The 22,885-nt window shown below is 52.8% G+C and overlaps 1 protein-coding gene across 5 annotated transcripts in view; it reads left to right on the top strand.

Moving 5' to 3' along the window:
* Positions 1 to 22,885, top strand: part of LOC118206901 (membrane-associated phosphatidylinositol transfer protein 2-like) — a 58,852-nt gene that overhangs the window by 15,648 nt on the left and 20,319 nt on the right. For 4 of the 5 annotated variants that reach the window (XM_035380053.1, XM_035380051.1, XM_035380048.1 and 1 more), the window contains exons 3-10: positions 3,971 to 4,154; positions 11,673 to 11,887; positions 12,312 to 12,433; positions 12,927 to 13,160; positions 16,450 to 16,788; positions 18,234 to 18,329; positions 21,529 to 21,633; positions 22,287 to 22,351. In XM_035380053.1, the coding sequence (XP_035235944.1) occupies positions 4,077 to 4,154; positions 11,673 to 11,887; positions 12,312 to 12,433; positions 12,927 to 13,160; positions 16,450 to 16,788; positions 18,234 to 18,329; positions 21,529 to 21,633; positions 22,287 to 22,351 (1,254 nt within the window). In that variant the 5' untranslated portion in view covers positions 3,971 to 4,076. Of the gene's footprint in view, positions 1 to 3,970; positions 4,155 to 4,246; positions 4,261 to 11,672; positions 11,888 to 12,311; positions 12,434 to 12,926; positions 13,161 to 16,449; positions 16,789 to 18,233; positions 18,330 to 21,528; positions 21,634 to 22,286; positions 22,352 to 22,885 lie in introns of those variants that run through there. The other variant, XM_035380050.1, reaches the window with a different exon arrangement.

Below are 22,885 nucleotides of genomic sequence, written 5' to 3'. Positions count from 1 at the left end.
TGTCCCAGCGAGCAGGTGTACCGCACACACGTGTCCCAGCGAGCAGGTGTACCGCACACACGTGTCCCAGCGAGCAGGGGTACCACACACGCGTGTCCCAGCGAGCAGGGGTACCACACACGCGTGTCCCAGCGAGCAGGTGCACCCACCCGCACACACACGCTGGGGAACAGTCCTGCCGCTTGCTGTGGCACTGGGGGGCCGACAGCTGGCACAGTAGTGAGTGGTGTTATCCCTGGTCAGAAAACGTCTATGGTGGATTCCCTGGTGTTATCCCCGGTCAGGAGAACATCTATGGTGGATGCACTGGATCCCCGGCCATGGTACAGGCCATTTATCAGGGATTTCTTTTTATTTAAGATTTGCACACACGCACAGATACACAGACACACACACACACACACACAACACACACATGCATGGACACACGCAGACACACACACACACATCCAGTCATACCAAGTCACTGACATATGTTCTTGTTTTATCCTGATGCTGTGCCTCTGCTTGTTTCCTGTGATAGAGTATTTCCTGAGGAACAGCCCTGATGGAGTCTCCCAGGTGTTACAGTCAGGTGTGGGGGCGGCTGGGGGGCGTGGGGGGGTGGGTGTTATCTGTGGCAGAACCCCCCCCCCCCCCCGGTGAGGAACGCGTCTGTGCGCGGGCTTCAGAGGGGTAATCGTTAGAGACACGCCCTCACAGGCGGCTGGTTTAACTACCCGCTGGGGACCGGAGAAGCGGAGGCGTTCCTCCTGATGCATGCTGGGTACGGCAGATCGCGGGCGGACGTGTGATCCTCGCCTCCCAGGGAGGCCCAGAGAGTGCCAGAAGGGTTGATCTGTGTGTCTCACGGGGGGGGGGGGGGGTTGCACTAAGGGGTGAAGGGAGGAGAGGTGGGGGGGGGGGTTGCAGAGAGTGCTGTATAATACTGACTAAGTTACATGTACTACACCATATATACACACTGCCAGTGTGTGTGCGTGCGTGAGTGTGTGTATGCGCATGAGTGTGTGTGTGTGTGGGTATGAGAGAGTGCGTGTGTATGAGAGACAGTGTGTGTATGAAAGAGTGTGTGTGAGTGTGTATGAGAGAGTGTGGGTGTGTGTGTGTGTATGAGAGAGAGTGTGTGTATGAAAGAGTGTGTGTGAGTGTGTATGAGAGAGTGTGGGTGTGCGTGTGTGTATGAGAGTGTGTGTGTGTGTGTGTGTGTGTGTGTGTGTGTGTGTGTGTGTGAGACTCACTCACTGACCCAGTTCGGTGGCAGGGCCCACAGCGGCTGGGCGCCATGACAACGAACCTTTACTTCCTGTGCGAGTGTGATCTGCAGCAGGTGAACCGTGAAATGGGCGTTCTGCTCTCTTCCACCCTCCCAACCCTGCGGTCACAGCAGTGACTTACTGTTTACATGCAGCTGAGCTCCCATTAATCTGCCCCTGCACATGTGTACGAGGGGAGAGGCCATAAATGTGTCATTGTTAGCATGTTAGCACGTTAGCACACAGGCCGGCTGCAGTAAAAAGGTGTACGTTTTTGCGGCGGGTACTCTGAGGACGCACGCTTTTACAGACTGGGGGGGTCGGTAGGGAAGTGAGAAGAGGCGGGGCAGAATGAACCTGTCAGAATGATGGAAGTTTGGGCATTGGCGGGATCGGGGGGGGGATGTGGGCGTGGCTCTGGAGGTGGCAGTGTTGGCGATACTGAAGTGGCACTCAACCCTGCCAGGCGCTGTGCCCTGTGAGGTTGATCTCCATATGCGCCCTCTGAGTCGCTATAATCGCCCTGCGTTTCACCCGCTGCGCCACAGAGGAGCGATGCAGCAGATCACGCTCTGACCTTTTAAAAAAAGAAAAACACAAAGGATTGAAAATGTGCTCTGCAGCATTTCTGCGCTCAGGTGAACTCATTTCATTACTATTTCATTTAATCGGCCTCCTCAGCCCTGCCAGAAAGAACGATTATTTAATTTATTTGACATACACAAGTGTCTTGGATCACAAAAAACACGTTGCAGTGTTGCAGGGGCGGGGCCAGAAGGGCATTTTACTTTCCACATACGAGCCGCATATTCCTGGAATATGGAACACAGAAGGACCCGCGTGCGTGCGTCAGGGTTATTGTGACTGCTCTATTTATAGGGACGCTTTTTTTCTAGGTCAAGCTCACTGGCCAGGCTGTCTGTGAAGGCCTCTCCTCTGTGAATGACCCAGTGCAGTCATAACTGTGCTATGTGTGCTGGAAGCTAGAGGTGCTTTCGCTAATCATAAATATTATTGGTTTTTTTTCGTCCTGCCTTGCTTTCCTTAATGAGTAAGTTTGCAGCTTGTTTGCCGGAAAGTCTTCCTTCTTTTAGATTTTTGATGCCAAAATGCAGCTCGTTGTTTGTTTCTGTGCAGACAGGGAGATCTCTTTGGGATCTGTCGGAGTTTGGGCCTCCTGCAGGTTCTGTCCGTGTGGAGCGCGGGACGGTGCTCACCCCCCCGGGCCCATCGTTCCCGGTTTGGGGGCCCGCAGGATGGGTTCGGTGTCTCTAATGCTGAACCGCCAACTGCGCTTATCCCTAGAAAGGTTTAGGAGAAGGACGGCCATCGTTTGTGTTCTGCAGGGAAGCAGCGCCTCCTTCGCGGGTTTGGCGAGCATGTGGGAATCGCGCCCAATCGGCTGAGCTCTGCTCCCGCGGGAGAGCGACCCGTCAAGCTGAGAGATTAGAGCACCGCTCTCATTGGCTCGTGCTAATAGAGTTCTTACTGGCTTACCCTCTCATTGGCTAACACTAATAGTGTTCTCATTGGCTTACCCTCTCATTGGCTCGTGCTAATAGAGTTCTTACTGGCTTACCCTCTCATTGGCTAACACTAATAGTGTTCTCATTGGCTTACCCTCTCATTGGCTAACACTAATAGAGTTCTCATTGGCTTACCCTCTCATTGGCTAACACTAATAGAATTCTCATTGGCTTACCCTCTCATTGGCTAACACTAATAGAGTTCTCATTGGCTTACCCTCTCATTGGCTAACACTAATAGAGTTCTCATTGGCTTACCCTCTCATTGGCTAACACTAATAGAGTTCTCATTGGCTTACCCTCTCATTGGCTAACACTAATAGAGTTCTCATTGGCTTACCCTCTCATTGGCTAACACTAATAGAGTTCTCATTGGCTTACCCTCTCATTGGCTAACACTAATAGTGTTCTCATTGGCTTACCCTCTCATTGGCTAACACTAATGGAGCTCTCAACACCCCTGTCCCCATTCCCATCCCCACCCGTTCTCCTCTGTCCTGGCTTGGCCCTCTTCCTCATCCTCTTCGTCCTCCTCTCTCAGCATGGCAGAGCTCTCTCTCTCTCTCTCTCCCTGTTCTAGCTTGGCTCTCTTCATCCTCCTCCTCCTCCTCTTCCTCCTCCTCCTCTCTCAGCATGGCAGAGCTCTCTCTCTCTCTCTCCCCGTTCTAGCTTGGCTCTCTTCATCCTCCTCCTCCTCCTCCTCCTCCTCTCTCAGCATGGCAGAGCTCTCTCTCTCTCTCTCTCTCTCCCTCTCCCCAGCCTCCTCTCTGCTCTCTAGCCCAGTTTTATTTCGGAGTATTTCCCAAGTGTCCGGTTATTTAAAGCAGAGTATTTCAGAGCTCTGGAGAGCGATCTGTAGCCGCGGCGCTAGCTTTCCCATCTGCAGGGCTGCGTTTCGGGAAGGCGTGAGGGCGGGAGGGAGACTCCTCTGCGGGTGATTGCCCTGTCTCCAGCGTTCCCATATTGCATTTCTCCCAGCATTCCCGCTTCACTCCCTGGGATTCCGGTCCCTGCTCTTCCCGTATCAGGCTGGATGGGGGTTTCCTGAATTCAGGACCCACGCCTGCCCCCCCCCTCTGCCACCCTTATGTCCCAGGAATGGCAGCTCTGCAAAGACGCTTCACCTCCTGTGAGGCGCTGTCCAGGCTGAGCGCTGCTCGCTCACTCTCTGTTTCTCTTCCTTTGCAGGTTTCCTCAATGAGTTCCTCAGTGGACATTTGACCAAACGCAGCTAGAGCCCGCCTCCCCCTCCCCTCCCCCCTCCCCACCCCACCCCTGGTGGATTCTGGGCACCATGCTGATCAAGGAGTACCGCATCCCCATGCCCATGAGCGTGGAGGAGTACCGCATCGCCCAGCTCTACATGATACAGGTGAGTAAATTTAGCACGTTAGCAGGTTAGCGTATCACCCAGCTCTACATGATACAGGTGAGCAACGTTAGCACGTTAGCGCATCCCCCAGCTCTACATGATACAGGTGAGCAACGTTAGCACGTTAGCGCATAGCCTAGCTCTACGTGGTAAGGTTGTGGATTACTGGCTGTGGGGGGTTCACCTGATCCCGTTTAGCTGTGTGGTGGTGTGGGGGATGTGCGGGGGTGTGTGGTGCTGTGGGGGATGTGCAGGGGTTTGTGGCGGTGTGGGGGATGTGTGGGGGTGTGTGTTGGTGTGGGGAATGTGAGCAGATGCTTTATTGCAGCAGTACTGTCGCTTCCAAACCGTGGAGTTTTTTTCCCAGAAGCCCACTTGGTTCTTAACGGGCTCTTACAGCCGTTTGCACAGAGATTAAAATCATCTGTTTCCCTCCAAAAAAATCTGAAATAAAAAGATCTTGTTGGCTCATCCAGACCTGCACCTCTCTGGCGGGGGGGGGGGGGGGGGATGAGCCCATTTGCAGACAGACACACAGGCAGACAGAGCAGACAGGCAGAGACAGACAGACAGACAGACAGACAGGCAGGCAGGCAGACAGACAGACAGACAGACAGACAGACAGACAGACAGACAGACAGACAGGCAGCCAGACAGACAGGCAGCCAGCCAGCCAGCCAGACAGACAGATTATGTTGCTACATTTCCCCTCCCCCTCACTGCAGATGGACGGGAGTCAGTGCTGCTGACTGTAGCGGATTCAGCCCCCCCCCCCCCCCACCCGCTAAATGCCGTTCAGCTCCCCCCCCCCACCTGCTAAATGCTGTTCAGCCCCCCCCCCCCCCCCCCCCCACCTGCTAAATGCCGTTCAGCTCCCCCCCCCCCCCCCCCACCTGCTAAATGCCGTTCAGCTCCCCCCCCCCCCCCACCTGCTAAATGCTGTTCGCAGGTGACTTGGCTTACAGCGGATTGCCAACATGTGATGTCGTCAGGGTTGTTGTCTCTCCTCTCGATGCTGTTAGACTGCCAGGCCGGCTGATTGGCTGGCTTGCTTGGGCTGTATTACATCCTATTGGACGGGAGCAGGATGGACGTCATTGCAGTTGTTCTACGTAAACCATTCGCTCCTGAGTGTTTTCTGTGCTTCCTGGTTCTAGGAGATGCAGGTTGGTAACGCAAGGTCCTGTTGTCCTGACTGTTGCTATGCTATCTATTGCCTTCAACTCCGCCCCTCATGAATATTTATAAAGAATCAGTAAGTCAATATGCTGTGAGCTTCGACAGTGGCAGAGAGTGTATCTTCAATGTTGAAAGTACAGAGCTGCCCATCTGACAGCCTGTGATTTCAGATCCATCGAGTCAAATAATTATTTAAAATACTTTTGACCCGTTTGAACCTCAGTAACATTCCTGCAGAAAACGGACAGTGTTAAAAGAAGAAGAATGTATTTTCACCAGTTCTCAGAAAAATTTTTTTTTTTCATTTGATTGTATGTTTTGGGTAGTGGTTTCATTTTAAATAAATCTTAGGGACCTGCAGGAGTTGCATTCAAAGGTCAGATGGTTCAGATCGCCACGGCAACAGCGGCCGCCTCTCGGCCTCGTCACGTTTTAAAAATAACGAGCGTACGTCTGGGGGCTCACGCCACAACGCGAGAGGTGTGGGAGCGACCCGCTCAGTGCAGGACAGCAACCTAAATCATCATCATCAGAAAAAAAAACTAAATTGAGTCATGTGATTTGTTTGAGTGGTCTGGTCACAAATTGTCCGTGTTAAATGAACACCAACAAGAGTTAATTGTACTCTGCTGCGGGTAAATCTGGAGTCGTGTGAATTCTGCCGGAGTCCGACGCGTTTGCAGGCAGTGCACCTGCAGGTCCGCTTCGGCCTGTCAGAATAAAGATGGAGGAGCTGATTCTCGTGGTCGAGGACATTTGCGTGTCTGCGGTAAGGGTTGTGGACAAAGCTAGCGAAACTGACCGATACTGGCTGACCCCGAAGCGTCAGTCAGCTATGGGGGAAATACCTCAAAGCTCTGCCTGTTTCCTTCTTTCAGCAACCCCCCCCCCCCCCCCCCGCCCCCCCGTACAGCGTCACAAACACGTCGCAAGCCCTGCTTGGGGTGTCATGGTTACCGGTGACATCAGCAAGAGCGTGGCGCTGGCATTAATGATTTGTTTGCCGTGCGAGAGGACAGACCACAGCAAGAGAGAGAGAGAGAGAGAGAGAGGGGAAGGGAGAAAAAGATGGAGGAGAGAGAGAGAGGGAGAGAGAGAGGGGGAGTTAAAGAGAGAGAGAGAAAGAGAGGGGGAGAGAGCGAGAGGGGGAGTAGAAGGGAGAGAGAGAGAAAGAGATAAAGAGAAAGAGATGGAGGAGAGAGAGGGGGAGAGAGAGAAAGAGATGGAGGAGAGAGGGGGGGGAGTAGAAGGGAGAGAGAGAGAAAGAGATAAAGAGAAAGAGATGGAGGAGAGAGAGGGGGAGAGAGAGAAAGAGATGGAGGAGAGAGGGGGGGAGTAGAAGGGAGAGAGAGAGAAAGAGATAAAGAGAAAGAGATGGAGGAGAGAGAGGGGGAGAGAGAGAAAGAGATGGAGGAGAGAGAGGGGGGGAGTAGAAGGGAAAGAGAGAGAAAGAGATAAAGAGAAAGAGATGGAGAGAGAGGGGGAGAGAGAGAAAGACATGGAGGAGAGAGAGAGAGGGGGGGAGTAGAAGGGAGAGAGAGTAGAAGAGGAGGGTGGCTGATGCAGCTGTGTTGCTGGGGCAACCTTGCTTTGCCCCCTTCCCCCCACCATGAGCGACGGGCTTAGTGAAAGATCCTCTTTTTTGAGGAGTTCTAGTGGCATTCCACACACATGGCACTCACACGCATCTGAAATACCTCCAGGCAGGGATGGTCATTTAAAACACTGGTCACCTGCTGATCCCTGAGCGCTGTGGAGCACATGAGATTAAAAGCCCAAAACGTGTTTATTTGTGAACGGAGATGATTTTCTTTTCACCATTGTTAGAAATCTGCAGAAATTTTACAGTTTAGTCATTTACAAAAGTACACTTCCCTCTGTCTATTTTTGTGATTTTAGTGAATTTTTGTGTGATTTTTACTGATGTCTGAAGAGTGAAATTCCATCTAATGTGTTTAACCCTGGTGTTCCAAACTGCTCTCAGCCACGCCCAGAATCCCATTGGCTCAGGGCTCTGTACAGGACCTGCTCCCATTGGCTCAGGGCTCTGTACATGACCTGCTCCCATTGGCTCAGGGCTCTGTCAGGACCTGCTCCCATTGGCTCAGGGCTCTGTACAGGACCTGCTCCCATTGGCTCAGGGCTCTGTCAGGACCTGCTCCCATTGGCTCAGGGCTCGGTACAGGACCTGCTCCCATTGGCTCAGGGCTCTGTCAGGACCTGCTCCCATTGGCTCAGGGCTCTGTCAGGACCTGCTCCCATTGGCTCAGGGCTCTGTACAGGACCTGCTCCCATTGGCTCAGGGCTCTGTCAGGACCTGCTCCCATTGGCAGTTGGCAGCTGACCCCTGATGGAGGCCAGGGTTTAATGAAATGAAGCGCACGCACACCTCCTCCCTCTCTCCGGTTTCCCTTCGTTTCTCTGTGGAGAAGTGGAGGCTCAGGTGAGAGGGTGAGGTCACAGAGGGGGGCGGGCTCTCGCTCACCTGAGGCAGTAGTGCCAGCTCCCTGCCAGACACTGTGCTGCCACCCCCCCTCCCCCCCCAGCCCCCCCCCCCCGCCCCTCCGCTCTTATCACCCCGCCCTCCCTAATTAAGAGTGAACTGCAAATTCATTACCAGGAACTGAGGATTTACAGAGACAGTGTGAACAGCCGCTGTAAGTCAATTAAAGGTGGAGCCCAGTGGGGCCGGGGGGGGGGGGATCTCACCACGAACAGTTCTGCTTTACAGCCGGTTTTTATGTAAAACACTCAACTGTCACTTTTAGTTTTTTTTACGGAAATTTACAAATCTCACGTGAGCTTTAAAATGTCGATTGACGTCCGGGGGCACGATTTCCTGTTTTTCGTCACCGTGGCTTTTTCTGAAACTCTCCTGAGTTTTGTTCTGGCAGGTTTATAAACAGTTTAGCAGGAGGCATTTTGCATACATTACATGAACTTGATTTGGCAGACGCTTTTATCCAAAGTGCATACCAAAGGTCATTGGAACAACTACAAAACGCTGGTCTGATAAGATAGAATACTCATTATGTAACGGTTGTCCATAGCCATAAACTCATTAAGTTCAGTTCACACGGTAAGATTAGGCTAGGTCAGAAAGTCGTGCTAAGTCAAACTAGGAGGCATGATGACAAACTAGAACATCAAGATAATGATACAAGTGCAATATAAGCGCTGCATGGAGGTAAAATGAAAGTGCCACAGGAAGAAGATACAAGTGATAAGAGCAATTCTTAAGATTAAGGCTTATCTTAAGAATCCAAAAAACTGAAGCCAAACTAAACCAAAACCAAAACTGAAGCCAAACAAAACCAAAACTAAAACTGAAGCAGAGGGTAGGAACATAAAGGTCGCTACCAAAACCAAAAATAAGCCAATCTCAACAAGTAATTTAGACTCAAAATCTTATTACTAAATGAGAGAAATACATCGCCACTGAGATGATATTTTCTACTCGAGAGAAGAAAATAAGACTTTAAGTCTCATTCCGAGACTGAAGTGTTCGTTGAGCGTTTTTTGGCGGTGATGCTCCTCCCGGGTCGGTCTCCCGCTCGGGCGTTAGCGGCGCGCGGCGCGGCTCCTCGGCGGGGTTGATGCCGGCCGTCGCGCCTGGGGCGGCGGCTCCTGTCATCGTGCTAATGAAGTGGCGTGTGCCTGGCGTGTGCCGTGTGCCTGGCGTGTGGCGTGTGGCGAGCCGGGCTGCGTCTGTGCAGTGTCCCGTCCCCTCTGTGCAGCCGGCCAGGGAGCCGACAGCCGCTCAGCCGCTAATGAATGGGCCTGTCGAGAGCCATGGGGGGGGGGGGAGCGCCGTGCTCCCTACTGCCTCCTCCCTGCTCCCTATTCCCTGCTCCCTACTGCCCCCTCCCTGCTCCCTATTCCCTGCTCCCTACTGCCACCACCCTGCTTCCTATTCCCTATTCCCTCATCCCAGCTCCCTGCTCTCTGCGCTCTGCTCCCTATTCCCTGCTCCCTACTGTCTCCTCCCTGCTCCCTATTCCCTCATCCCAGCTCCCTGCTCTCTGCGCTCTGCTCCCTATTCCCTGCTCCTTGTTCCCTACTGGTACCGTAGGGAGATAGTGCCTTCAGTGGTGAGGATTCAGGATTCAGGAGTTGAATATCTGTTGGGTTTGTAGAAGCTGTGCTCCAGGCTCACAGTAATAACCCATCGCTGTGCTCTGATTCACATTCCCACCAAATGAGGTTGCGGGTTTCAGTACCAGGTGTGGCACTGCCTTTGTACCCTTTGCACACAGTACTTTTCACTTAAGTAAAAATATTCCACTTTATAAATGGATTGCATATAAAATATAATCCGCGAGTCTCTTCTGAGGAGAGCATTTGTTGAAAGCCGAATGGAACGAGTGGGTTTTCTTTTTTTGCTTCGCATCTCGCAGAGAAGTTTTTTTTAACGTCTCAGGCTGAGCAGCTTCCCGCTGGCAGCGTTCTGCCCACCCACCTGCACTCACCTGGCTCCGCCCCCAAACACGGGCCCCAAAATCTGAGCGTGCCTCAGCTGAGCAGGAGACCGATGAGGAGGGCAGAGCGCAGAGGAGAGGTCTCTGTCTCCCAAAACCAGGAACCGCAGAACTCCTGCAGCCCAGGGTCTGACTGCCAGACTGCGCAACACAGAACGTAACTCCTGCAGCCCAGGGTCTGACTGCCAGACTGCGCAACACAGAACGTAACTCCTGCAACCCAGGGTCTGACTGCCAGACTGCGCAACACAGAGCGTAACTCCTGCAGCCCAGGGTCTGACTGCCAGACTGCGCAACACAGAACGTAACTCCTGCAGCCCAGGGTCTGACTGCCAGACTGCGCAACACAGAACGTAACTCCTGCAGCCCAGGGTCTGACTGCCAGACTGCGCAACACAGAACGTAACTCCTGCAGCCCAGGGTCTGACTGCCAGACTGCGCAACACAGAACGTAACTCCTGCAGCCCAGGGTCTGACTGCCAGACTGCGCAACACAGAACGTAACTCAGCAGCCCAGGGTCTGACTGCCAGACTGCGCAACACAGAACGTAACTCCTGCAACCCAGGGTCTGACTGCCAGACTGCGCAACACAGAGCGTAACTCCTGCAACACAGGGTCTGACTGCCAGACTGCGCAACACAGAAGTGTTTTTCACAGACGGCACTCCAGCGATAATATCAATACCAGGAAGGTAGATCTCCGGAAGCAGGGTTGGGAAGCCCTGCTCTTTGTGATCGAGGGTAGGGAGGTTAAGAGTTGGGTGAGATGGGTGTCTGGTGAACCTCAGGGTCTGTGTGATTTACACAGTGGACAGGGAATGGCACCTCAGGGTGTGCTCATGGTTGGCCAGCAGCATCCGCCTGCTTGACTCTCTGCCTGCTCTTCCTACCAGGACTTTGGCCATGGGTTTGTCCCTCTCTGCACTGTTAGACAGGGGTGGGTAATCATTAGCTAACCCCGGGCTAGCAGGAAGTGTTAAATGTGTCATCCCTGTAGGTGTCAGGGTTGCCAGATTGTGTCAATGAGTACCAGCCAAGGGGAGTACCCAGGGCCTTCAGTGTCTTCCTCTCTGTCTGCTGGTTTATGGCTCCCCATATTGGGGGGTTTAGTGCATATCAGGCTCAGAGTTTAGTTGTGCATGATTCTTTAGTTACAGTCTCAGACCTTGCTCAGGTGTGTGACGTGCGTATCTGAAATATTTTAACTCCTTAGATGCTGGTAAAATTTGAAAATACTTCAACAGATTCCCTGGGGATATTCAAAGAAACATGTTTCTGATAAAAGCAATCATATGTACAATCATACTGTATGTTCAGAATTTTTAAGTTTGGATATTAGCAGAACTAGCTGTCTATTTTCAAAGATTGTCTATCTGCTCTGACTAACAGGTGTGTGTGTGTGTGTGTGTGTGTGACAGTTATTGAACGGACTTAGATGTTTATCTGAAAACTGTCCGCGTTCTGCGGGGGATCATGCATTTGACCCAGATCTGCTTCCTGAGTACGTTGTCCTCAAGTTCCCCGGAACCTTCTCTGGCGTCCGTGAGCGCGGTTGACCGCGCTGGCTGTTTCCGCCGCCGGCGTCAGGTCACTCACGGCGGGAGAGAAGAATGGAACCTTTGCCGGGCGGCAAACTTTTTTTAAATCTGTCTGTAAAAAGCTGTTCTGGATCGGGGCATTTGCAAATGAATAATAATGCACCTTTTGCCTGATTAAACATTTATATTTCCATTTCATAGGAAATTTTATAACGTATTTGGGAGGGCTGGGGGACTGAGCTGTCCTACGCAAGGGCCTAAGGCTTGAGATCGGGGGGGGACGCGATGACCTTTGACCTTTGACCTTGTGTCCCCCCGTGCAGAAGAAGAGCCGGGATGAGACGTGCGGGGAGGGCAGCGGGGTGGAGATCCTGGAGAACCGGCCGTACACGGACGGACCGGGCGGGTCGGGTCAGTACACGCACAAGGTGTACCACATCGGCATGCACATCCCCAGCTGGTTCCGCTCCATCCTGCCCAAGGCCGCCCTGCGCGTGGAGGAGGAGTCCTGGAACGCCTACCCCTACACCCGCACGCGGTGAGAACCCGCAACACCGCCCCCTACAGGCCGGGAGGCCCGGATCTCTCTGACTGGTCCTCAGCATCTTTTAAGACCTCCTTGTTGCTCAGGGCTGCCCAGCTCTGTCCCTGGAAATCTACAGTCCTGTAGGTTTTCAACCCTAATTTGGCACACCTGATTCTGCTAATTAACAGCTCAAGGAGATCTCTAATTGTTGAGTGAGGTGTGCTTAGTTAGGGTTGGAATTAAATCCTTGAGGATGGTAGATCTCCAGGAACAGGGTTGGGCCACCCTGTTGTAGATTAATCATGTAATTAATAGCATTTCTGTACTGGTGTCGTGTTGCCGGTGTGTGTATTTAGTACTGTGAGTTTTTTATACGGTGTGGTGAGTGCAGGTCTGTTGTCTGAGTGAGCCTGAACAGGACTGTGGAACTTTGCAGGTACACCTGCCCCTTCGTGGAGAAGTTCTCCATCGACATCGAGACGTACTACAAGCCGGACACGGGGAACCAGGTGGACGTCTTCAACCTGTCGTCTGCGGAGAGGAGGCAGCGGAGTCTCGGTACGTACGCTCCATCAACGTGGTTTCCATGGCGACCTCGCCAGGGCCGACGGCGAATCTGGCCACAGCGCTGATAACAAACGCATGCGGCAGACGTGAGCTAACCTGGGTCAGACCTGAACTAACCTGGATCAGACCTGAACTAACCTGGGTCAGATATGAACTAACTTGGGTCAGATATGCAGGGGAAATACCTGGGAAAAAACTCTTCAGACACAACTTCAGACAATTTCTGACAAAATTTGAAAAACACTTCTCCAGAATCCCTGAGAATTTTCAATGAAAAAACATCCAATAGCATGAAAGGATTTTGTTCGAAATAATTTTGAGTAAAGAAATTTCTTTGTGACTGGCAGGAACTTCATAGGATATATCTACAGGTTAAAATATTTGAAATCATTTTCTGACCCTGGGATGGCAGATTACTTGCATGTGAGCTGATCTTTTGGTGGGCGGGCCAAGTCTAACAGTCGGTCGTTTCTCATTGGCCCAGACCCGATTGACATCGTGAAGGACCCAATCCCGCCCCACGAGTACAAGGCGGAGGAGGACCCCCGGCTGTATAAGTCGGTGAAGACCCAGCGGGGGCCTCTGACGGACGACTGGATCGAGGAGCTGGGCAGCGACCCGGGCAGGGCCCCCATCATGTGCGCCTACAAGCTGTGCAAGGTGGAGTTCCGCTACTGGGGCATGCAGTCCAAGATCGAGCGCTTCATCCACGACGTAGGTGTGTATCTCCCGGGCGACGTAGGTGTGTATCTCCCAGGTGATGTAGGTGTTTATCTCCCAGGTGACGTAGGTGTGTACCTCCCGGGCGACGTAGGTGTGTATCTCCCGGGCGACGTAGGTGTGTATCTCCCGGGCGACGTAGGTGTGTATCTCCCAGGTGATGTAGGTGTTTATCTCCCAGGTGACGTAGGTGTGTACCTCCCGGGCGACGTAGGTGTGTATCTCCCGGGCGACGTAGGTGTGTACCTCCCGGGCGATGTAGGTGTGTATCTCCCGGGCGACGTAGGTGTGTACCCGCTGGGTGACGTAGGTGTGGTCACAGGTGTGCCGCTGCGTGATTGGTCAGGTGTGCCGCTGCGTGATTGGTCAGGTGTGCCGCTGCGTGATTGGTCAGGTGTGCCGCTGCGTGATTGGTCAGGTGTGCCGTCGCGTGATTGGTCAGGTGTGCCGTCGCGTGATTGGTCAGGTGTGCCGTCGCGTGATTGGTCAGGTGTGCCGCTGCGGATCCTGACAGAGGTGGCGGTGATGGCGGTGATGGCGGTTGAGGCTTGTGCACCTGCTGGTGGCCGTTGCCATGGCGCGGGGAGAGGTGTGAAATCGGCGTCTGCTTGTCTGTTTGAAACATTTTGGCAGTTCTCAGTCCCCATCGATTTAGGGCGGGCTTGGCTGATACAGATACATGCACACACACACACACTCACACACACACACTCATCCACGCACACACACACACACACACACACATACCAACAGAGACACACACACACACACACACACACACACCATATGGACATAATGTGATAATGGACATTCTGCACTCTAATATAGCAACAGGAGCGGCTTTTGTACTGCAGTGCCGAGGAAACAGGAGCTGAGTGGTTCTGGTGGTTCTCCAGAATCTGTGCTATCTTTAAATGTTCTTCTGGAGGACTGATCCACTGAATGAGATAAACGACTGCCATTTGAGTTAGCCGTGTAAATATCAGAAGGAAGAAACCGCTTGACGTCCGAGAAGTGTTTTAAAACGGGGACAAAAATGCGAAGGTGAGCTCTGCTCCCTTCTGACCCCGGTGCAGTGCAGAGCTGCAGGATGGACAGATCCCTCAATCTCACCGCCAGCTCCGCGCTAGTCCCGCTCCGCGCTAGGCCTGCTCCGCGCTAGGCCTGCTCCGCGCTAGTCCTGCTCCGCGCTAGGCCTGCTCCGCGCTAGGCCTGCTCCGCGCTAGGCCCGCTCCGCGCTAGTCCCGCTCCGCGCTAGGCCTGCTCCGCGCTAGGCCTGCTCAGGGAACGGCTTTCTCTCCTTTTCTCTTTCCAAACTCGGGAGAGCGCTCGGCGTGCTAAATCCGTCCTGGCTTCTCCGCAGCGCGCCCGCTCGCTGTTCTGTGCCCCCCCCCGCCCACCCCCCTCCCCCCCGAGCGCCGGGGTGCGTGCGGAAGCGCAGTCAGCTCCCGGAGCGGTTACATAAACGCCGCCTGACACTAATAACCGGCCTGGGCTGCGCTGGCGGCCGCGCGGCGGTGTGGGTACGGGCCCGGCGACTTCCTCAAACCCCCCCGTCCACCCGTCCCCCGCCCACCCGCCTCTGTGTGGGCGAACGCCAGGTGTTCGGGGGGGCTGGGGGGCTAAGGAGAAAGAGATGGGCGGGGCCATCCAAAAAAGGCTCTTTGTTTCCGTGGTGATTAGCCCGGTTGAGATGAAATCCCGCTGGCGCGGTTTTGAGTTTTGGGAGCGAGTGGAGACTCAGGCGCTCGGTAACTGGCTGTTTGGAGACTGACATGAGCGCTGGAAGTCATTTCTGTTTTACTCACAGATTTCTTTTTCTTTTTTTTTTTACACAGTCCCGTTTGTCAGTTTGTCCCACATGACAGCACTTCATTTTCCCGGCGCAGCAATCTGATTGGTTGGCCGGCGATGACAGATGAGCAGCTAACAGGCTCTGGTCTCCTTGCTGTTGATTGGCTTAGCGCCGGCTGTGTCATACGCTCCGTGTTCTGCGCACTGCGTGTGCCGTGACCCAGCAGCGGCAGCAGACGTCCTCCATCTTTAAACGCCCTCCTCCATCTTTAAACGCCCTCCTCCATCTTTAAACGCCCTCCTCCATCTTTAAACAGCATTAAATCTCCAGCCTCTGCTTTCCAGCTGCTGGGAATCTGTGCTTTGATTTTACATGGACATTTTAAGCATTTAACAGCTGCTCTTCTATGCAGTGATTTATACAGCCTGCCGTTCTTACATAATGATAATGATATTAATAATGCTAATAATAATAATAATAATTATTATTATTATTATTATGCAGTTCAGGTCATGCATCTGTGCTGAAGGTCACAATGCCGCTGTTCCTCCTGGGAATTAAACCTGCAACCCCAGCGCTACAGCCCCTGTGCTCCAGAGCGCTGAGACTCTGTGGGTTTGCTGCTCTGTAGTCTAACAGCTCCGGGGGGGGGGGGGGGGTTAGGGGAGGGGGGGTGTGTGATTGGGCGAGGGGAAGGGGGCGTGGTCAGCAGAGCAGCAGTCAGGAGTAATCGTAGCCTCCTGCTCCGGTCGGCCATTAGTGTCACGGCTGTGCCGGCCCGGTGGAGCGGCTGTCAGGCTAATGACCGGGCAGCTCTCTTCCTCTCAGCTCCCCGGGGGTACGGGGGGTGGGGGGGGAGCCTGACTGTGTCTGGGGTGGCATGTAGTCTTCCTGTATTTGCAGTGGGGGGGGTCAGGTTCAGAGTGGGGGTGCCCCTGCTGAACCCCCCTCCTCTGTGGCCCTCTGCCCCCCCCCCCCCCGAGTCTGGGGCCAGACAGGACGTCCTGCTGTGTTAATCAGGGGTTTTAGGAACAGTGATGGGGGGGGGGGTCCAGTCCTTTTCACCTCATTCAAATCAGGAAATTAATAAAAATTTAATTTGTTAATTGGAAAAAAACTCCTCAAAGAACATTGTGGTAGGTTTTTTGGCATAATTCTTCATTTTAATTTCGCTTAATTTCCTAAATTGACTCATTGGAATGGACCGGACCTGTAGGCCCGGGTTTCGGTAACCCCCCCGGGACTGACTCGGCCCGCAGGAGATGTTCTGATGTCTAGTTTTTGAGAGATGAGGACGCGCCTCTGTCTTTAGGACAGGTACAGAGAGCGCTTTACTGCTGTTTAAAATGAGCACAGATTTTTATAAAGCTAACAGCCGACCTTACAGGCCAATCTGGAGCTGGCTTATTACGCTGTAACTGCCTGTGACCAGGTAGCTGTTTGACCTGCCCCTGCCCCCACCCCCCTGCCTCCCTGCCCCCCCCCCCCCCAGGGCTGCGGAAGGTGATGGTTCGAGCGCACCGGCAGGCCTGGTGCTGGCAGGACGAGTGGTACGGCCTGACCATGGAGGACATCCGGCAGCTGGAGCTGGAGACGCAGCTGATGCTGGCGCAGAAGATGGCGGAGTACAGCCTCGCCGAGGAGGGGGGCGAGCCCAACGGCGCCGCCCCCGCCTCCCCCGACAAGGAGCAGGGGGCCAAGGAGGCCATCAGCCACATGGAGGCCGAGGAGGCGCCCCCTGGCGGAGCGGTGGACTCTCTGCAGGCACGTGCCGCCCTCACCAAGCAGTGGTCCACCTCGTCCCGGTCCTCCCGCTCGTCCAAGAGAGGCGGTGAGTCCGAGTGTGTGTGTGTGTGTGTGTGAGAGAGAGAGAGAGAGAGAGAGAGAGAGAGCGAGCCTGTGTGTGTGTGTGTGAGAGAGAGAGAGAGAGAGAGCAAGCCTGTGTGTGTGAGAGAGAGAGAGCGAGCCTGTGTGTGTGTGTGTGTGAGAGAGAGAGAGAGAGAGCGAGCCTGTGTGTGTGTGTGTGTGTGTGAGAGAGAGAGAGAGAGAACAAGCCTGTGTGTGTTTGTGTGTGTGTGTGCAGGTGTGCGTGCGTGTGTGAAAGTGCCTGTGTGTGTACGTGTGTGTGTTATGCAGTTGACAGAGGGGGATTGTGGGATACTCTGGGCAGGGTGGGGTCGGTGGTGATCTCTGTGACTGACCCCCCCCCCCCCCCGCTGATCCCCAGGGACAGAGTGACACGTCTCTGCTTCAGTTAAGAGCAGCGTCTCTGTTTAGATTAAACCTGCAGACTGACAGCCCCCCCCAGGCTGAGGGACTGCACCGCTGTCCTGTCAGACAGAACACAAGCTGACTGAACACCCTGCCTTCCCTACCACACACACACACGCACACGCACAAACACACACACACGCACACACACACACAGACAGAGAGAGACACACACACACAGACAGAGAGACACACACACACAGACAGAGAGAATCACACACACACACACACACACAGACAGAGAGACACGCACAAACACACACACGCACACACACACAGACAGAGAGAGACACACACACACACAGACAGAGAGACACACACACACACAGAGACACACACAGACAGAGAGACACATACAAGCACACACACACACACACACCCACACACACACACAGACAGAGAGACACACACACACAAGCACACACATACACACACTCACACTCACACACTCAAAGGCATACATACTCACACACTATTTTTAGAAGCAGCAGCTCTGATGTCACAGGGGTAAGGGAGAACCATCTACCCTCCCACTGACCCCCCACCCCACCCCCACCCCCCCCCCGGATCAGAGGCACAGCTGTGAGCCCGTTTCTCCTGGAGTGTGAGTGATGATGTGAAAACACCCCCCTTCCCTCCCTCCCTCCCTCCATTCCTCCTCTCTCTCTCTCCCTCTGTCCTTACCTCCTCTCTCCCTCCTTCCCTCCTCTCTCCCTTTTTCCTTCTCTCCTCTCACCCACACTATGTCCGTTAGCCATGCCCCCTTGTTGAATGTAAGGGAGGGGCATCAGACTGGAATGTTTTGGCTTCAGCAGTCTGAGTGCGTAGCTTGGAAGCGTTGAGCATCTGTTTGGTCTCAGGAATTCATCACCTTTGGAATAGATGTGGGTGCAGCTTTATCACAGTCACGATGGGAGGATGAATAAACCCAAAATGGGCGGAGCTACTGTTCGTTACCTCCCACTCACAGGGATTTGAACCAATCAGTGCGCTCTGCTGTTCCAGGAAGCCCCTCCCGCCACAGCATCTCTGAGTGGAGGATGCAGAGCATAGCGCGGGACTCGGAGGACAGCTCGGACGAGGAGTTCTTCGACGCGCACGGTAACGCCGTCCCGCTCGCTGTCCCCGGTACCGCCGTGTCGCACCGCCGTTCTCTCCCCATTTCTGCTGCAGCCACGCCCCCCCCCCCCCCCGCTTCTGTCATCAGATGTGACATCAGCTATTGGCTCATTTTAGCCAGTAGCCCACCAGATGAGCTCAGCAGAGAGTGGGGAGGACACTTTCATGTGTAGCTTGTCCAGGCAGACTGTGGGTGCAGGATTGACCAGAAGGGGGCGCGTGGGTGCAGTGAGACAGAAACATTCCGGAGACTGAAATGTTAAAATTGTTTATTTAAATAAAGTTACATTTGTTCCTCACTTCATATCATAACACCAATTTAAATCATCCAGTAACTTCACTCCTCCAGTGAATGTTTTGCTTTCGTGTGAAGTCGTGTGGGACGGAGTGTAGCACAGTGGGTAAGGAACTAGACTTGTAACCGAAAGGTCGCAGGTTCGATTCCCGGGTAGGACACTGCCGTTGTACCCTTGAGCAAGATACTTAACCTGCGTTGCTTCAGTATATATCCAGCTGTATACAATGATACAATGTAAAATTCTATGTAAAAAAAGTTGTGTAAGTCGCTCTGGATAAGAGCGTCTGCTAAATGCCTGTAATGTAATGAAGTGGACGGCGGAAAATCTCTGGTTTGTGTGAAATATTTAATGCTCTTTTTCCTTTAATGTAGTTCACTGGCAGTTTTGCTGCTTGTCCTCTTTTATGCACATAAACAATGTTTTCTGCTTGTCAGCTGCTCCTCAAACCAAACAGGTTCCTCATTAATTTCAGCTCACATTAGAGTCACTACATTTTATTGTGTATATAAGCAAAAGCCAGGGTGCATTCTGGGTAAAAAATAAACTGTGAAATTTGACATCTATGAAATTTTACCAGGGCGTGTAGTAGTGACTAGTGTCGGGGTTTCCTCCTTACACACCTCTTATGTGCGTGTTACTCACCCAGAGACTTACTCCAGTGGTATACACGCAGACACCAGAACCACACGAGCCTCTCGATTCGCATCGGGGTACAAAGGTTCCACCGGGGTGCAGCCGTCCTGTGTGCTCTGGTAGGCAGTGTGGTCCGGTAATGTCCCGGGCCGGAGACAGCACCGCAGAACGGTACCTGCCCGGTGTGGGATGGGTGTCGTGTGGGCCTCCTGGCTCGTACCCAAGTCCATTACACTGACACAGCTGGATGGGAGACAGCCAGCTTCTGACCCGGCTAAGAGTTTTTATTTCTTTAAAATGTTCCAGGCGTGTCTGTTTGTGCAGATTCCGGCGTGTCCCTTGAGCTGTTTATTTAAGCCACAAGGAGTGGGAACAGACTTTATTATTGTGCAGTTTTTATTACTCAAGTTGAAAAGAGTTTGGACTGTGGACGGTCATTCACGGTCATTTTATCAGGAATGCTGGCGACGTTAAACGTTAAACATGCCATTTGAATAAGTTTGCGCGGAAGACTCTTTTAATGAGTTTTGGCGCGTGTCCTGCGTAACTGTTAAAGATGACCCTCGGGGGAGGCTGCCGGGGTGTTTATTCACCGCCTGGCTCATCATCTTTCTCTGACTTTTATAGAACTTGCTTGGAACGATGAAACGCACTTTGAGAGAACAATGAAACGCTCCAAGGCCGGAACACGGATGGGAATCTGACGCTCTGGAAACGTTTTGTGGGGAGAGTGTATTCACACACAGTCTCCTGCTCTGAGCAGTGCCAGCCTGTGGCTGAAGTGTTTTTTTTGCTCGTTCTCATATCTGATTGTGTGAGCGATCCTGGGGTTGGGTACTGGCCTTCGATTGCCAGTGCTGTTGCCGGTTGTCCACACCAGCTGGTAGGAGAACAGCATTGTGTTGTTTTTGGGGCTTTCCTGTGGAATAAGCTTTTCTGCGTCCACCCCCTCCTCCATGTTCCAGGAGCTCAGCTGGGTCATCGTTTGAAGGTTCAGGGAGGGTGGTCTTTCCCCACGCTTGCTCAGAGGGGGTTGTGTATTCCCTCTGGGGAATGTCTGAATGTGAAACTCTGAATGACAGCCTGTCTGTAAGTGGGACTGCAGAAGTGATTGATTTCGTATGGAGGGGAGCCGGGCGGGGGGCGTGGTGGACCCTCCACGGGAGCAGGACAGGGGCGCCTCGCCCCACAGGGCCTGAGGGCTCCACATTCCTGAGCCACCCTTTAGACCGCCACTCTTCCTGTGCAGGGATTGGTGGATCTGGGAACCGCCCCTTTCAGGGGGATGGGCGGGGCACAAAGACAGAGGATCCTGAAGTCCTCGGCCTGGTCCGGGCCCCTAGTCTTTATCTTTGCTGAGCAGCAGTAAAGCCAGTAATGAATAAACAAACAGCTGCTTGACCTTGAGCTGTGAGATACTCATCAGAACTGACCCTGGATCAGCTCCTCTGACTCCAGCTGGAGCTTTGGGTGCTGTGGTCATAGAAGTGTGGCCCAGGGTTATGATAGTTTTACATTTTTTGTTGGTCTTTATTTAGTTTTCAATTTTGATTTCAATTTCAGTTTAGTTTTCGTTGATTCTAAGAGCGTGTTTCCGAGTTTTAGTTTTTTTTTTTCATTTCCATTTTTTGGAAATGCTTTGTTTTTGTTGTATTTTTTTTGGGGGGGGGTTGCGGTTGGGTACCCCATTTTTTAGGGGCAAAGTTTTAGAGGTTTAAACTAGTTATTGTGTAAAATAAACAATAAATCAAATTCTTTTGAAACATTTATTTACTTTTGCAAACCATCTCAAACTAGCCTGAGGCCTTGAATCCTTTAATGAAAAACAGGACCAAACAACAATCAGTAAGTCTGGGACAGAGTCAGACTCGTAGTAATCCCAACAGACCGTAGCATTTTCTCCCAAATATTTTCCACATGTTGCAATGCTAGCTTGGCAGTGGAGTCTGGAAGAAGGCCAAGCAGGAGGTGCCCATGGTTAGACGGGCTTTGTTAGCCTATAGGATGTCATCAACGTGACACCATGTGGTGAAGTAGCGTTTAACAGATAGAGAGGCAAAATTATCTGGCCAAAGTTCTCTCTTCCTTACCTGCCTCATAAACTATCAAAAAGACAAAAACTAAAAAAAACATTTCATGTTCATTTTTATTTTTAAAATCACTAAAACACAAAATGAGCTTAAGCCGAAGCCCCGCCCCCTCGCTAGTGATTGACAGGCTTGGTTTTCTCTCCCCTCTCGCCCGACCAGAGGATCTCTCTGACAACGAGGAGACCTTTCCCAAGGAGATCACCAAGTGGAGCTCCAACGAACTGATGGACAAGATCGAGGCTACGGACGCGGAGGAGGCGCAAGGTGCGTGATGGACAAGGACCTGTAGCCTGCTCTGCAGCTGACCCCAGGAAGTACTTTTACACAGAGAGTTGACCTGTAGCCTGCTCAGCAGCTGACCCCAGGAAGTGCTTTTACACAGAGAGTTGACCTGTAGCCTGCTCTGCAGCTGACCTCAGGAAGTACTTTTACACAGAGAGTTGACCTGTAGCCTGCTCTGCAGCTGACCTCAGGAAGTACTTTTACACAGAGAGTTGACCTGTAGCCTGCTCTGCAGCTGACCTCAGGAAGTACTTTTACACAGAGAGCTGACCGTGTGTGGAACAGCTCGATGGGTCATGTAGTAGAGGTCGCAACCCTTTCTGGGATGTCCAGACTTGATGCAGTGCTGGATGCTGTGTAACCTGTTGGTGAATGATGAGCCTGGATGGACTGAAAGGCCTGTTCTTGTCAGTATTTATCCTGAGGTTCTAGGTTCTCAAACATAGAACCTGAGAATACACATACACTGCGAGACCAGTGTTTGATTTAATCTGGTCTATCAGTGGAAAGGACCTCTCAATCCACCCAACCCCTAGTGATTCACAGTTCCACTGGGCAGGGAACCGACATGCTAAAACCTCATGAACGTTCTGAGCAGGATGGAGTAGAACCGGACTTCCTGTTTGTGTTTTCAGGAGAGCTGTACCCGGAGTCGGGCGGGGAGTACACCCTGACTGACAGTGGGGACCGGCTCCAGGAGGTACGTTCCTCTGCGAAACTCGCACAGGTGCAGCACACACCTGTGGCTCTCATCTTAGCGGAAGGACCAACATGGGATCATTAGCACCAGCAACGGGTGCTGACAGCTGAGATTAAACTGCAAGGCTACACTCACCAATATGGTCATTTGATTGGTCCATCTCACAGTAAGTAAGGAAGTGCACTTAGAGTTGCAACCAGTAGCAACCAAAACATACATAGTGGAACAGCACCCTGATTCTGCTTTCTAACTGTAATCGGAGGAGGGTAATTTACAGGTGCGTTTATTCAGGGGGTGGTGGCAGGGCGGAGTCCAGGTGTGTGGGGGCGGGGTCCAGGTGTGTGGAGGCTCCTCCCACAGTCTGTCTGTCCTTCTGTGTTCAGATGTGCGGCTACGCTAGCCTCACCGCCGGCAGCACCGCCATTCCCTGCGTCATGGTAACCAGCCCCTCGGCAGTAAGTAAACGCACGGCCCAGGTGCATCGTGGGCCGGAGCCGCAGTAGAGCCCCCCCCCACCCCACCCCCCCCCAGACC

The sequence above is a fragment of the Anguilla anguilla genome, chromosome 10 (genome assembly GCF_013347855.1).
Source record: "Anguilla anguilla isolate fAngAng1 chromosome 10, fAngAng1.pri, whole genome shotgun sequence".
In the NCBI taxonomy this organism is placed as follows: domain Eukaryota; kingdom Metazoa; phylum Chordata; class Actinopteri; order Anguilliformes; family Anguillidae; genus Anguilla; species Anguilla anguilla.
Note: the sequence above shows the minus strand (reverse complement) of the source record. Positions and strands in the feature narration are given on the sequence as shown.